Source organism: Mycteria americana, unplaced genomic scaffold, assembly GCF_035582795.1.
Source record: "Mycteria americana isolate JAX WOST 10 ecotype Jacksonville Zoo and Gardens unplaced genomic scaffold, USCA_MyAme_1.0 Scaffold_44, whole genome shotgun sequence".
Taxonomy (NCBI): domain Eukaryota; kingdom Metazoa; phylum Chordata; class Aves; order Ciconiiformes; family Ciconiidae; genus Mycteria; species Mycteria americana.
Window position 1 is genome coordinate 1219295 of NW_027445631.1, and position 14819 is coordinate 1234113.

A 14819-nucleotide genomic window follows, 5' to 3' on the forward strand; every position below is an offset into this window, starting at 1 on the left:
TAAAATCTTGGGGTAAGTGATTAAAGGTGTATTGTATTCCACCCCAAGTAAAAGCAAACTTTGATTTGTCTTGCTCTTGTATTGGGATCACAAAGAACATATCTTTTATATCTAACACTGCCAGTCACAGAAAAGCACATTAATTTATTGTATTAACTATATCTACTATGCTAGAAACAGCAGCCCTATAGTCAATAGTCATGTGCCATGTCCTGTCTGTTTTTTTTAACAGGCCATATGAGGCTGTTATATAGCAAATGCTTTTTTTTCTATAATACCCCATTGCTTTAATTGCTTAATTCTGTCACAGGTTTTATGGCAGGAGCAGGTAGCTTATACTGAGAAATGTTAACTGGTTTACTATTAGGCAGGGGTGGGGCTATTTGTAGCAGATTTACAGGATTAATCATATGGAGATTAGTTTTTAACTAATTAGTTTTTAACTAAGTCCTCCTGTAACTGGAGGACTACCAATTTCCCATTTGCCCCAGCTATCTATCCAAGACTGTCCTTTCAGAATATCCATTCCCAGAATATTCATTTTGCCCAATAACAACAACAGTTGTATGGTATGTCCATTAGACAATATTAATTTAGCCTGTACAACTGACTGGATAAGTGTTAATTGCACCATTAACGTCTACTACTGAATTTTCTTCTTTCTTTAAAGGAGCTTTACCTTCATAGGTACGTTGATCTATCATTGAAACTTGTGCTCCTGTATCAATCAAAAATGTTGTGGTGTACATTTACAGCGACCAACATTTCCAGACTGGCAATCATCTATGCCTTATTAGGTCCAGCTCCACACCTTCTTCCAAACCAGAGTTATTGATGCAGCTGATTCCTCATCCTGACACTACTGCCATGTTCTCAACAAACTATTGCTCCCCCTTGCTCTTTGATGCCAGCTTTAGCATAATTGAATCTTAGACAGTAGTTTGAACTTGCCTGCTTCATGAACGGTAGTGCTAGTAGTTTCAATGTAATCTAGAGGCACTAGCTTGTCCCTGCCTGGAGTCCAGCATGGACTTTTACTTGCTTGGTCTTCACAGCACAACTCACCTGTAACGTGCTCATGCTTTGCCACAGAGGACAAGGGCACTGCCTCCAAATAAACCAGTAGCAGGAGGGGTTTGCTTGATGCAGCTGAGGAAGAAGTGGGTATCAACCACCTCTAGGAATTCATCAGGAACTAGTATTGTCCAGCTAAAGGTGCAGAATTAGAGCTGATGTGGAAGATGTTTGTGAAGGAGGCTTGGGTAATGAGGGAATTGAGCTGGTAAGAGAGGTCATAGATCTGCCTTATATGTGAGATCCAACTTCTCTTATTCATTCCAAATAGACTTCTAAAAAATTGGAGATTGCATTTTTGTGGAAAAATTTAGTAACACATGTTAAATTCTTACTTTGGATAAAAATAAGGATGTCTTGCGCTAAGCAAAATACTTGAAATGTCCAGATTAGTGAATGAGAGAGATTAGGATTTTTATGGATAAACTCAAATCCTTTCTTTGAAAAATATTTTGATCACACATGGAATTTGCCCTGTGAGCTTCTGTCACAAACCACTTTTTGTGACAGCTTCAGAAAATGACCTGTGTATTGCAAGTTGCTCTTATGATTTTTATATGTGGTTTCAATATTTGCAGATACTGAATTAATGGAATAACTAATTTATTTGTTTTTTATTATTATTTACCTTGTAATTTCTTTATTGGTAAAAATTAGTCTAAACTATGGCTATCAGCAGCTACTGATCAGACACTAGTTTTAATATTTTTATATATTAATCTATTTTTACATTGTCTAGTGTTGCTTGGGTAGATCAATGAATGTTCACAGTAGTTGTTATTCAAGTAGACCATTTTAATTAATAACTGTAAAGAGATACAATAAATTCAGTATTTTAGATAGAAAAAACAAATAAAGTTTTCCATTTTAAGGAGGTAAAATATATGAAGAGATTAAACAAATTTTCTTTTTTATGAAAAGCAGGGAAAGCAAATTTCAAATATTGCAAATATTTTAAATTTGGAAATGGAATGGAAGTATAAATTATGAACAACTTGTAATGCATGCAAAAAGAAGCCATGGTTTGTAGTGAGACTGTGAAAGGAGAACTGAATAATTCATCAGAACAGGCTAAATAAGAATATTTCAATGCAGCTGCTGCAGGTTTGTTTATTGATCTACCTGATATAAGTTTTAAAAATGTTTGCCATATAGTGCAGGCTAGAAAACATATAATACCTAAAACACTGAAAATGCTTTATTTCTGGTTTTGGGACTTCATTGTCCTTTGGGGGAAAAAATCCCAAACAAACAAACATGAAAACAGAAACAAACCCCAGTACATTACATAATGAAAGATAGAAACTGTAATTTCATGAACACCTAAGCCTAAATTACTGTGGAATGCCTATAACTACAACATTCTTACAATTATAAAACAGCATGCACTTACCATTATTTAGCAAGGTGTGATAAAACTGACCTACTATTGTAGCCACTCACACTTTGCATCATTCTGTACTCCTTCCCACTCCCAGAAATATAGAGGAGAAATGGTTTTACATAGTGTCCATAAACTACACAATGTAATAAATTCTCAAATAATTTAGGACAATTAAAACCAACACTTTGAATACCTCCCTGTAACATCATGGTCCACAAACAAAAAAATGACCAACATTAACAGAGTAAATTAAACTAATTTTTAGTAACTAGCATGAAGCAAAGAGCTGGTTCCCTTCTAGTTGAGACCTTTTTCTCCAGAAACCATTAGAACTGAGAATAATTAAATAATTGAGTCTGGATCACTTGTGGTGTAATCACTTCCACAAGATGCTGCTTTCCTTCTCCCTTCATCATCACAAAGAATTCCCTTTTGCCAACCTCTGTTTTATTACTGTATGATAGCATTGTTCAGATCTTTTGGCCATCCTCAGAGCAGCTTTCCAAAATGGGGCTTCAGTCCTCAAACAAATAGCTTTCTGAGGAGGCTGTAGAAACTGTCCAACCCCATATATTTACTTTGTCAGGCTCCTTTCTATATGTCTTCTCCATTAACAAAGTTGTACAAAAATCGCTCCTCCTAAAACGTGTTCACTTTAGAGCCATATCCCCTTCATAGGAATCAATAGTGCCAACATCTCCAGAAGTAATAAATTTCATTACATCTATAAATGTGTGAGATAGATAGATAGACTTACGTTCATTCATTGCTATGTGAACATAGCTATGTCTGTAGCTCAGTAGACAAAGAATTGTTCTGCATGGATGCTACTATTACAGCACCCATTTTATCAGGCCTTGAAAACTGTCTACTATTCCCTCAGGTTGAATGAATGGAGCTGGATTCCTCTGGTATCATTGCTAAATCAGATTACAAAATTGTAATCAAAATATATTTAAAAAAAAACTATTGAGACTTAATTACCTAAATGTTATCTTTAGGCATATTTTAAAATAAAGCTTTGTTAGGAAAGTTTAATGGCTAATCCTAAAATCCTAACAGATATAATTTTTAACTTTTTTTCCACCCTGTTTTGGAATAGTCATTATTTCTTTTTCTCTTTTTTTTTTTACCTTTTAAGTATAATTTATCATTTTTTCTTTTGCTCTGTTCTGTTTTAAAGTGATTTTTGAAGTGTGGAAAACAGAGTGAACTCTGCTGGGGCAGATCGCCATAGCCCTATAGGAACACTGTACCATGAGAAGTCACTCTCTCTTACATTGTTTCATAACCAGGATAGTCTGGCAGAGGTCTCAATTGAGAAGGACATCTAAGACCCATTTTCCATTGTTCATTAAGGCACTCTGACGTGCATTCATGCCTGATATAATTTAGTTTAAATAATGTGAGCAAATGTGGAACTTGTGGTAGGAGCCTTCAGAAAATCGGTCATATATCAAAGGAGGTGCTACTTGGTTCTTTTTTTGAGATCACTCCACTTACAGGATTTTGAATAATTGACTTGATACTGTTGACATATGTTTGCCCAGTGATTTATTTTAGTCTGTTCAAATGCTTTATTCTGTAACATCAACTCTGTTGGACATATTACAGTGCATATTACAGTTTAGGAGACTGGTTGAGAGAGTCCCCTGGGAGGCAGCCCTAGTGGGCAAAGGAGTGCAGGAAGGCTGGACATTCTTTAAGGAGGAAGTCCTAAAGGCACAAGAGCGGGCTGTCCCCAGGTGCCGAAAGACGAGCCGGCGGGGAAGAAGACCGGCCTGGCTGACTAGAGAGCTCTGGCTCGAACTCAGGAAAAAGAGGAGAGTCTATGACCTCTGGAAGAAGGGGCGGGCAACTCAGGAGGACTACAAAGGTGTAGCGAGGCTGTGCAGGGAGAAAATTAGAAGGGCCAAAGCTGAGCTAGAGCTCAGTCTGGCTGCTGCTGTAAAAGACAACAAAAAACACTTCTTCAAATACATTAGCAGCAAAAGGAGAGCTCAGGAGAATCTGCAGCCCCTAGTAGATGGGGGAGGGAACACAGTGACCAAGGATGAGGAAAAGGCTGAGGTACTTAATGCCTTCTTTGCCTCACTCTTTAATAGCAGGGCCGATTGTTCTCTGGGTACCCAGCCCGTGGAGTTGGAAGACAGGGTCGGGGACCAGAATGGAGCCCCCATAATCCAGGGGGAAATGGTGAGTGACCCGCTGCACCACTTAGACACTCACAAGTCTATGGGGCCTGATGGGATCCACCCGAGAGTGCTGAAGGAACTGGCAGATGTGCTCACCAAGCCCCTTTCCATCATTTACCAGCAGTCCTGGCTAACTGGGGAGGTCCCTGCTGACTGGAGGTTAGCTAATGTGACGCCCATCTTCAAGAAGGGCCGGAAGGAGGACCCGGGGAACTACAGGCCTGTCAGCCTGACCTCGGTGCCGGGGAAGCTGATGGAGCAGATCATCCTGAGTGCTATCACACGGCGTGTAGAGGATAACCAAGGGATCAAGCCCAGCCAGCATGGGTTCAGGAAAGGCAGGTCCTGCTTGACCAACCTGATCTCCTTCTATGACAAGGTGACCCGCCTAGTGGATGAGGGAAAGGCTGTGGATGTTGTCTATCTAGACTTCAGTAAAGCCTTTGACACGGTTTCCCACGGCATTCTCCTGGAGAAACTCGCTGCTCATGGCTTGGACGGGTGTGCTCTTCGCTGGGTAAAGAACTGGCTGGACGGCCGGGCCCAAAGAGTGGTGGTGAATGGAGTTTACTCCAGTTGGCGGCCGGTCACAAGCGGTGTTCCCCAGGGCTCTGTGTTGGGGCCAGTGCTGTTTAATATCTTTATCAATGATCCAGAGGAGGGGATCCTCAGTGCACCCTCAGTCAGTTTGCAGATGACCCCAAGTTGGGCGGGAGTGTTGATCTGCTGGAGGGTAGGCAGGCTCTGCAGAGGGACCTGGACAGGCTGGATGGATGGGCCGAGGTCAATTGTATGAGGTTTAACAAGGCCAAGTGCAAGGTCCTGCACTTGGGCCACAGCAACCCCATGCAACGCTACAGGCTTGGGGAAGAGTGGCTGGAAAGCTGCCTGGCAGAGAAGGACCTGGGGGTGTTGGTTGACAGCCACCTGAATATGAGCCAGCAGTGTGCCCAGGTGGCCAAGGAAGCCAATGGCATCCTGGCTTGTATCAAAAGTAGCGTGGCCAGCAGGACTAGGGAAGTGATCGTGCCCCTGTACTCGGCCCTGGTGAGGCCGCACCTCGAATACTGTGTTCAGTTTTGGGCCCCCCACTACAAGAGGGACATTGAGGTGCTGGAGCGTGTCCAGAGAAGGGCAACGAAGCTGGGGAAGGGTCTGGAGCAGAAGTCTGATGAGGAGCGGCTGAGGGAGCTGGGGTTGTTTAGCCTGGAGAAAAGGAGGCTGAGGGGAGACCTTATCGCTCTCTACAACTACCTGAAAGGAGGTTGTAGAGAGGTGGGGGTCGGTCTCTTCTCCCAAGTAACAAGTGATAGGACCAGAGGAAATGGCCTCAAGTTGCGCCAGGGGAGGTTTAGACTGGATATTAGGAAATTTTACTTCACTGAAAGGGTTATCAAGCATTGGAACAGGCTGCCCAGGGAAGTGGTTGAGTCGCCATCCCTGGAGGTATTTAAAGGACGTTTGGATGAGGTGCTTAGGGACATGGTATAGTGGTGGACTTGGTAGCGTTAGGTTTACGGTTGGACTCGATGATCTTAAAGGTCTTTTCCAACCTATACGATTCTGTGATTCTGTGATTCTGTGATTCACACATGACCACTAAAGACAGACCCATCTGTTGCGTTAAGAGTTACTGTTGCATAGGAGTCTGAGGAGTGGCTGAGGGGGGGAACCCTTCCGTTGAGTCACGAGGTTCAGACAGGACCCCCTTGCTTTCTAAACTCCTTCTCAGAGAGGAGTCTAGGTGCGGCTAGGTCCAGTCTTAGTCTCAGACTTGGTCAACGGTTATTTTCTAAGGACTGTATATGCAGCCATTCATCAGAGTTAAGGCGACAGCGTTAATTTAAAAGTGCTGCACCCCCAGTCTAGTCGTGTTGCATGAACAATCACGGCCACACTTAGAGTCTGGTCGTGTTCACTAACTACCACGGCTAGATTAATGAAGAGTGCAGTTTATTAGAGCAACAGACTCACAGATTCTTTGGATTACCGGTGATAAATTTACTGTCTGCAAAGCACGTGCAAATACCAAGAGTATGAGTGACACTGCCGGCTATAAACGCATTCAAGATAGTAAAGCAACTCTAGAGAGATTTCTAAGTTTCCCGGGGAGGCACTTGGAATAACCAAGTGTTCAACTCTTACCCAAAGGCGTCCTGATGGGGGGGAAGAGAGGCTCAGCCCGTCAACTGATCCCAGAGGTCAGAGTGGTACACAGTGGTGTCTTCCCTAACATTCTCTTTCTCTTAAACCATTTTATACTATCTTTCACCTTTCAGGTGGAGCTTGAGTGACTCTAGTCATACATACCTTTGTTTAGGATTGGGGTAAAGTTTTCTCGCTTCGCTTTTAAAGGTATAGGCTAGGAAAATTCAGAGCGCAAGCTCAGTGAGGGGTGGTCGCACCTTGGAGGCAGGTAGCTTTTGGGATGGAGGTGTGTTTTGGTATTATAATGATGTTGTAATGAGCAAAGTTCACCAAAAGGACAGCATTTTGTCAGAAACATGACAGACTGTTGGCCCAGGATAGCAAACGTGCAGCTTATTAGTCACACACAATACCTGAGTTCCCATTAATTGCAGAGCCTGGCTGCGGTGTCTCCACACCGCTCCACCCTCCAAACAGTACCTTCGTAGAGTCAGCACACCAAGCTCCCCTGGCGTCACCGACGTCTAAGGTTGCAGGCCTAGGGAACTCCCATGGAATGGATTCCTTACATGTCAGCCGCATTCCACCTGGGGAGCTTCTTCAATGCTGTACCTTACCTAAAAGTGTGAATATAAGTTTAATTTCTAAGTCACCTCCAGCTATTATCCCACAACATCTAAAGTAGCATAGGGATAATAAGGCATTAGTATGCAAGGAGGGATGATGTTGTAATCAGGTTCATAATTATTAATGCCCTTTTAATGGGCTACTCCCTCTTAATTTGAGGCTGCAGTGCAGAGTATTTTGGACATTTTACGTTGTTCAAGCTTTTAACATCATCAGTTTTCTCCATCACTGATGTTACTGTTGTCATTCTTTAGCTAGAAAACCTGTACATCTGGAAGCTGTACATCTGTTCATGATTTTACTTGACATTATGATCTGATGCTCAGTTTAACCAAGTCCATTTTTTGCCTAAAAAAATCCCCATAACTTTCTTGTCTGTTATCCTTTGAAGATATAGATATTCTGGGAGTGATTAGTGGGCAGACACAGATGCCATGCAAAAGAAAAGAAGGATAACAAAATTACATTGTTCTTCAGGAGTTCTTTCTGTGCATTCACACCACTTGCTTATTTTCCCCTCTGGGAGTCCAAGATAGTGCCACAGACCTGGAAGAAGGACCTGAGATGTTCCAGGGAGTAGTATGCTTTTCCATGCATCTAAGCAGCCTCATACTCCAATCCCATGAACTTCAGGCAGTGTTCAAGGAATGGCCATTACTAGCAGATAATCATCTTTATTTGCTGAAGCTTTATAGAATAACTTGATAGGTTTATGTTAGTCCTTCACAAAAAGATATTATGATTCAAATGTGGTTACTACTTCAAGTTCGTGTGACTGACATTTTTTATCAATTGCGATTAATATTTTAACATTGATCCTACAGACCAGATCTTTGCATAAATAAGAATGGCCTTTATTACAGGGTTTTCTAGGGAATCAAAAGTCTCATACTCAGTTCTGAAGCCAGTACTTATTACAATCTTCATGCTTTAATAGCACGTTCTAGACTTTTGTTTGAGAAGAATATACAGCTTAGATGCTAAATGTGTTACTGGTAGTTGTTAAAAAAATTGATTCTAAAGCACAGTTTAGGCCATTGAAAAATCTTTGGTAATTAACTGAATATTTCCTTTTTGCTTGGTTTAAAAAGGTCAGTCCATCTTTGTGCCAGTTTTCAAATCTTTCCAGCATTATTCTTTAATTTCCTAGACAGTATGCCAAACACCTGGAAATATAATTTACAGATCTGCATCTTTTTGATAGCAAGTGTGAGAGTACATGGAGTAATAAGTTAATAAACGTCATGCATATTCTGTAGGGCAGATATTGGCAGATCATTAGTGAACTGCAAGTGGCTCACTTTGCATTGTGTGCACGAGTACTTTTACAAAAGACTGTAAGTCTTTATAGGTGATTCAGTCTTGTGCCCTAACAGAAACATATTGCAGGAAGAAACTGCTGGAAATTAAGTGTGACTGAGGTTCCAATACATGTCAACAATAATGGTTTGGCTTTCCTTTTTGTGATGATCTCCTGCTTATAAATTGCCAGAAGCAATATTCTTTACTTGCTTCTTCCATCTGAAGGATTTGCAAAGGTAACTAATTTCATTCTTTGATGCACTTCTTAGAAATACCTTTTTTTTTCCTTTCCAAAAATGTAACCTGAATTCTTCTAATTTATCATGGTGGTTATTTTGAGGGTTGGTAAAATCATGAGTATTACTAGTAGTATTGTAAGCATTCCTTCTTGTACTATTTGTAACAGAATCATGTTTTGAAGCTTGACATAATTCTGAAAGAATATTACAGTCTGCTGAAATTATCTTTAAAGTGCTTGGAAATTGCTCATAAAATGCATAAATTAATTTCCTTATGCTACATATATATCTGTATGTATGTCTGGGAATGTTTATACACATAATACAAAAAGAAGTGTGCAAGTTACATTCTCGCTTGTGTATATATAGACACACTGAGATACATTTAAAAAAAAAATCTAGTCAAGATCTATCTAGTCAATACATATTTGTATGTCCATACAATCTCTAGCATCCTTCCCCTCAACATACAGTTGTCATCTTTAACAAATCATTCTGCTTGTATAAAATAATACTAAACACTATACAATTTTAATTTACCTTTAGATGAAACAATGACATTATGACATATCTGGAGAATTACTTTCTGCATTTTGGTCATGGCAGGTTTTTTGGGGATTTTTGTTTTGTTTTTTTAATGCCTACCATGCAATGACAAAGGTTTATTTTCCCTTTGTTCTTTTCAGAGTGCTGCAGCAGCTCCCAGTCCAGTGCTAGGAAACATTCCGTCAGGAGATGGCATGCCAGTAGGTCCTGTACCACCGGGTTTTTTTCAGGTATTCAGAAAAATTATGATTACAGGAACTTTAGGATAGAAAATCCTCCATAATACTGTTCAAAAGTTTGTAGAAAAGGTCCTCTTCTAAACTATATGTCATTATACAGTACAATACTTGAGAGGGGTTTTTTTAACAAAAGTAAATAGATGGAAAGGAAGGGATCTCTCTAACCGACAAATATTCAATTTGTGAAATAGTACAGCACAACTCATTTCAAAATTTCAGGAATAAGAAACGGTGCCAGTTGATGGTTGGAGCTTGAAAATGCTTGAATATAATTTTATAACAATTTCTTATTATAAAATATTAGAATTGAATATTAGAATTGAAATAAGAACTTTGTTGGTCATGCCACAAGCCAGACATTTAAGATGTTCAAATTTCAATGAAAGTTAGACCTAGACAATTAAGAATATCCTACTGAGCATCTCTTTGCATTGAAGATCTCAACCCCAATGCCTAAAAACAAGCCAAGGAATTAGAGCATATGTTGCCTCTCATAAGTTTTGTCATAAATGAAATTAAATAGCCAGTTACCACTTTGGATACTAGCAGTACAGAACACTAGGATGGAAAAAATTGCAACTTATAGTGCAAGGCCAAACTACAATTGTAGTCAAAGATTGGATTGCTCATATGAGTGAGTTTGCATCTCTTGGTCACCAAAGCTCAGTTCTTTTTCTCCTCATTGGCAAACTCTCTCTGTGCAGCAGTAGGAGCAAATGCCGCTCTGGAATTGAAACAGTCCTTTAAGATGGGGCACAATAGAGATTTCCACTTCACATACCTGAGCTCATGATGTGAAAGGAACAATTCAGATTTCCAGGACCATGATGTGGGGAGAAGTTCATGATAGGAAGCTTCTGTTCCATAAAAAAACAAGTATTGAAATCCAGGTAGAGATACAGGGTAGCATCATTTTCCTTCTTCCGTGAGACACATAGACAAAAGAAGCTATTTAATCTGAATAAAAGACGTTTTACTCTCTTACATCTTTACAGCTCTTTATTTTCTTATCAAAATGGTGATTGTAAAAAATGGCAGGATATCAGCAGTCTTTATTTCATGTTTTTCTTCTGTATGTAAGTGACAACGGATTATTTGCATGGTGTTCCTTTTCCCACAGTCACAGGGGGAAAGAGTGCTATGTTGCAGTATTGATACCTACCTAGAGAAATCCAAAACCTGGCATGAGCATGTTGTTTCCTTGATTGACTCAGAATCTGAAGTGCGGTTTTTAATACATGAATAAAAAGATACTTGCAAGTACAAAATATCTTATAGTTGCCAGTCACAAAATCTTCAGGAGTTGGCAGAAGTGAGGCCAATAGACAGGAAAAATTCCTGTGTTGTTAAAGATTCCTCCATAGGGGAAAGTCTTTCCTTTTCTTTTCTACTAAAGCTTCCATTCTCTTCCCCAAAAAGCCTCAGTACTGGCTTCATATCTCAGAAGAAAAAGATTCTTGTTTGTCAGTATCTGAATTCAGTCTTATTTGAAGCCCCACAGACAGTTGTCGGAGTGGGAGACGGACCCGGAGTAACGATGAATCTCAATATGAGTATGGTCGTTCTCCTTTATTCAGATTACTTAACAGGTTTATATAGATGCTAAGCAAAGCACGCGCTAACAGCGACTATTCTATTGGATAACTATACTTGTCCACGCGCTTAAAACAATTATATGATTGGTACAAAGTTGCCGTTCACGCACTGTTCACAAAGGGGGGTTTATCAGCACTTTCCCAGGCTTAGTCCCGTTTATCTTGCTTTACCAAGTACTCCTTCTGCTGTTCTCAAGGGAATTTCACCTTGATCTCTGGCTCCCAGGCCCCATCAAAGGCTGGATTGCTCACATCAATTAAGCTGTGTCCTTTTTCACTTAACCATTCTTCCACAATTCCCCCTTCTTGTTTTTGAGCGATCCAGGCATGATTTATCATTGTTCTAAAAGCCTTTTTTACACAGCTACATGCTACGCAAAAACACAGACCTATGATAACCAAAATTATTAAAAGTCGTAATCCCTCAGCTAACAAACCCTTTAGCCATGATGGTAAGGACCCAAACAAACTGGTTAACCATTCATCAAAAAACCCCTGATTTTGTCGAATTTTGTTGGCATGCTCTTTCAGCCATCGTAGTTGTTTGTGAATTGATTCACTGTGATCAGACAGGTTCATACAACACATGCCTTCAAAATCCTCACAACCATGACCTTGGGCTAATAACAAAAAATCAATTGCTGCTCTATTTTGCAAAATTGCGTGGCGTAAGCTATTTTGATCGTCTAATAATGTTTCTATTACCTGGGTGGTGACTTTTGCTTGTTTTTTAGCCCAACAGGCTAATTGCCCAGCCTGTTTCAGGGCTCGTCCTGCTGCCCCCCCAGGTATGAGCAGGGACAGGAACACTCTCTCAGTGGTACTGAGGAGGGTAGGTTCATCATCGCAATCTGGGGAAAGACCCTTGACCCTTTTTTTTTTTTTTTTTTTTTTAGTACTGTATGTCTAGGTCATAGGATCAAGATGCTTAAAACGTGAAAAGAAAAAAAAACCTTTAACTGTAATTTAAGCAATGAAAAGTTACAATAACTAAGTAGTACTATGCACGACAATCCTTCTCAGTCATCTCTAGAACTTGAGTAGTTTTTCATATTACCATTCACAAAAATTCAATAATGATCAATAATGAAATAATATTGATTTAATATTAAAATGAAATTTAATTTCATATTTAATATTATATTTAATATTATATTTAATTTAATAATTTTATTTTTAATAATTTTAATAATCTTAATTTTTACTAACACATTAATAAAATTAATTTTAATAATTTTAATTAAATAATTTTATTAATTTTAAGTTTATGTTTATTTTTATTTAATATTATAATGAAATAATAATGGTTAATAATGAAATAATATTGATTTAATATTATAATGAAATTTAATTTTATATTTAATATTATATTTAATTTTATATTTAATTTTATTTAATATTATAATGAAATAATAATGATTAATAATGAAATAATACTACTTGCCAAGTAATGTTTTTGCTTTAGTGGTCTGGATACAGTTACAAAGTAACTGTGAATGACAATCTTGGCATATAAATGGTTAGCAGATATTCATTCCAGAATTTAGGCAGCTGTCTGGTGCAACCCGATACATTTTGTAAATAGTTTTCCATATAAAATGTCTCACAGAAGGCTTTACAGCTAATCATCCTTTGTATATGCATACATAAGAGGATACCAGTTGCAATATAATCCATATTTGGGTTTTTGGGGTTTTTTTTGTTGTTTTTTTTTTTTTTTCACTTTCCTTGCCCGTTTTCCTGTATAACCAGAAACGCTAATGTCGCAGGGCCTTCAGCCCCCCCCCCAAGCTTCCAGTGTCCTTCTAGAATTGCATCTTTGATGACACCACTCCAGCGTGTGGTTCTAGGGAGCGCTGGAAGGTTCATTAAACATGGAGGCACAGCTTCTCCTTTCCCTTTTGTTTGTAATTCCAGAGTATCAAGACGTTTTAAAACTGCTTGCAACACTTTTGCAGTGGCATCAGAGGATTGTGGCAGCTCCTCCCCGTTAGGTGATGTGGTAGTTCCAGAGGATTCCGTAGAGGGAGGTAGAGGCGGATAGAACGAGGTTGAGGGCGGCAACGGCGGCGCGGAGGGTGGTTCACTGGGCGGAGCTGCAGGGGGAAGTCGGCAGGCTGCTCCGCCCAAGTCGTTACGTTTTGTCGCTCCCGCCCCTCCAGGGGGTTTTGGCGGAGCTACTTCCGCATTCGCTTCACAGTTTGCATTAACCCTGCTAACTGGAACTTCCGCCTTTTCTGGCGCCTGCACTGATTCCGCCATAACACGCAGTTCGGAAACGTTTTTACAGACAGTTCCAGACACGCCTCTCACGGCAGGCAGCCCAAAAAATCGCGCAATAGGTCCCGGTTTGATTTCGGGCTTATCTTTAGACACTCCCGGACCTAACATTTGGGCAGCAGCGCAAGCTACTTCCCTCTCCGCCTTCATCGCTTTCAAAGTTTCCAAGACAGTGTTCCAGAGTCCACGAACCGCCTTTATTTCCTTTTCGTCCTTTTCATTCCCCTCTATTGTTTTCTGCCACATCGTTCCTCCAAAATCTCGCCATTCCGATACGGAAAATAACATGCAGGTGTCAGAAAAGTGACCCCAACATTGTCCCAACTTAATCAACCTTATTAACTGCTTCACTGGTGCTTCTATCCCTCTCTTAGAGAGGATTCCAGTGAGCAACGTGGCCGCAGCTTCTGTTTCCATCACTGCGCCTGAGAGGTGAGGAGCGACCTCACACCGGCGTCTGCCCTGCTTCTTGCCCCAGGCAGCGCTTCTCTCAGCCGTGGTTTCCCACTCCCCTCCTCTAGCTGCTTACCGCAGTCACGGAGATTTCATCGGTGCGTAACCGTCCTCTGCTACCAGATGTCGGAGTGGGAGACGGACCCGGAGTAACGATGAATCTCAATATGAGTATGGTCGTTCTCCTTTATTCAGATTACTTAACAGGTTTATATAGATGCTAAGCAAAGCACGCGCTAACAGCGACTATTCTATTGGATAACTATACTTGTCCACGCGCTTAAAACAATTATATGATTGGTACAAAGTTGCCGTTCACGCACTGTTCACAAAGGGGGTCTTATCAGCACTTTCCCAGGCTTAGTCCCGCTTATCTTGCTTTACCAAGTACTCCTTCTGCTGTTCTCAAGGGAATTTCACCTTGATCTCTGGCTCCCAGGCCCCATCAAAGGCTGGATTGCTCACATCAATTAAGCTGTGTCCTTTTTCACTTAACCATTCTTCCACAGACAGTCTGCTCTTTTTCCAAGGCCTGGGACTGAAAATAAACTGAGGAAAATCTATTTTCACTGTAACATTTTGCAACATTAATTAGAGCTATAATCAGCTCAAAAATATGTCTGATGAATCTTCTGCAAGGCAGGTTTCAAGAACTGATCTACGCAGTCCAATTAGTTTGGACTCCTCCAGAGATTACCATTCACCTATTCTTAAAATTGCCAAGTCCTTGTCTTCAT

The 14819-nt window shown here is 40.2% G+C and overlaps 1 protein-coding gene across 3 annotated transcripts in view; it reads left to right on the top strand.

Moving 5' to 3' along the window:
* The window catches only part of LOC142403824 (single-stranded DNA-binding protein 2-like), a 231851-nt gene that overhangs the window by 160834 nt on the left and 56198 nt on the right, over positions 1-14819 (top strand). For 2 of the 3 annotated variants that reach the window (XM_075490122.1, XM_075490125.1), the window contains exon 5: positions 9656-9745. The exons of the other annotated variant lie outside the window; for it this stretch is intronic. In XM_075490122.1, coding sequence (XP_075346237.1) covers positions 9656-9745 — 90 coding nt within the window. The remainder of the gene's footprint in view (positions 1-9655; positions 9746-14819) is intronic. 3 annotated transcript variants of the gene reach the window in all.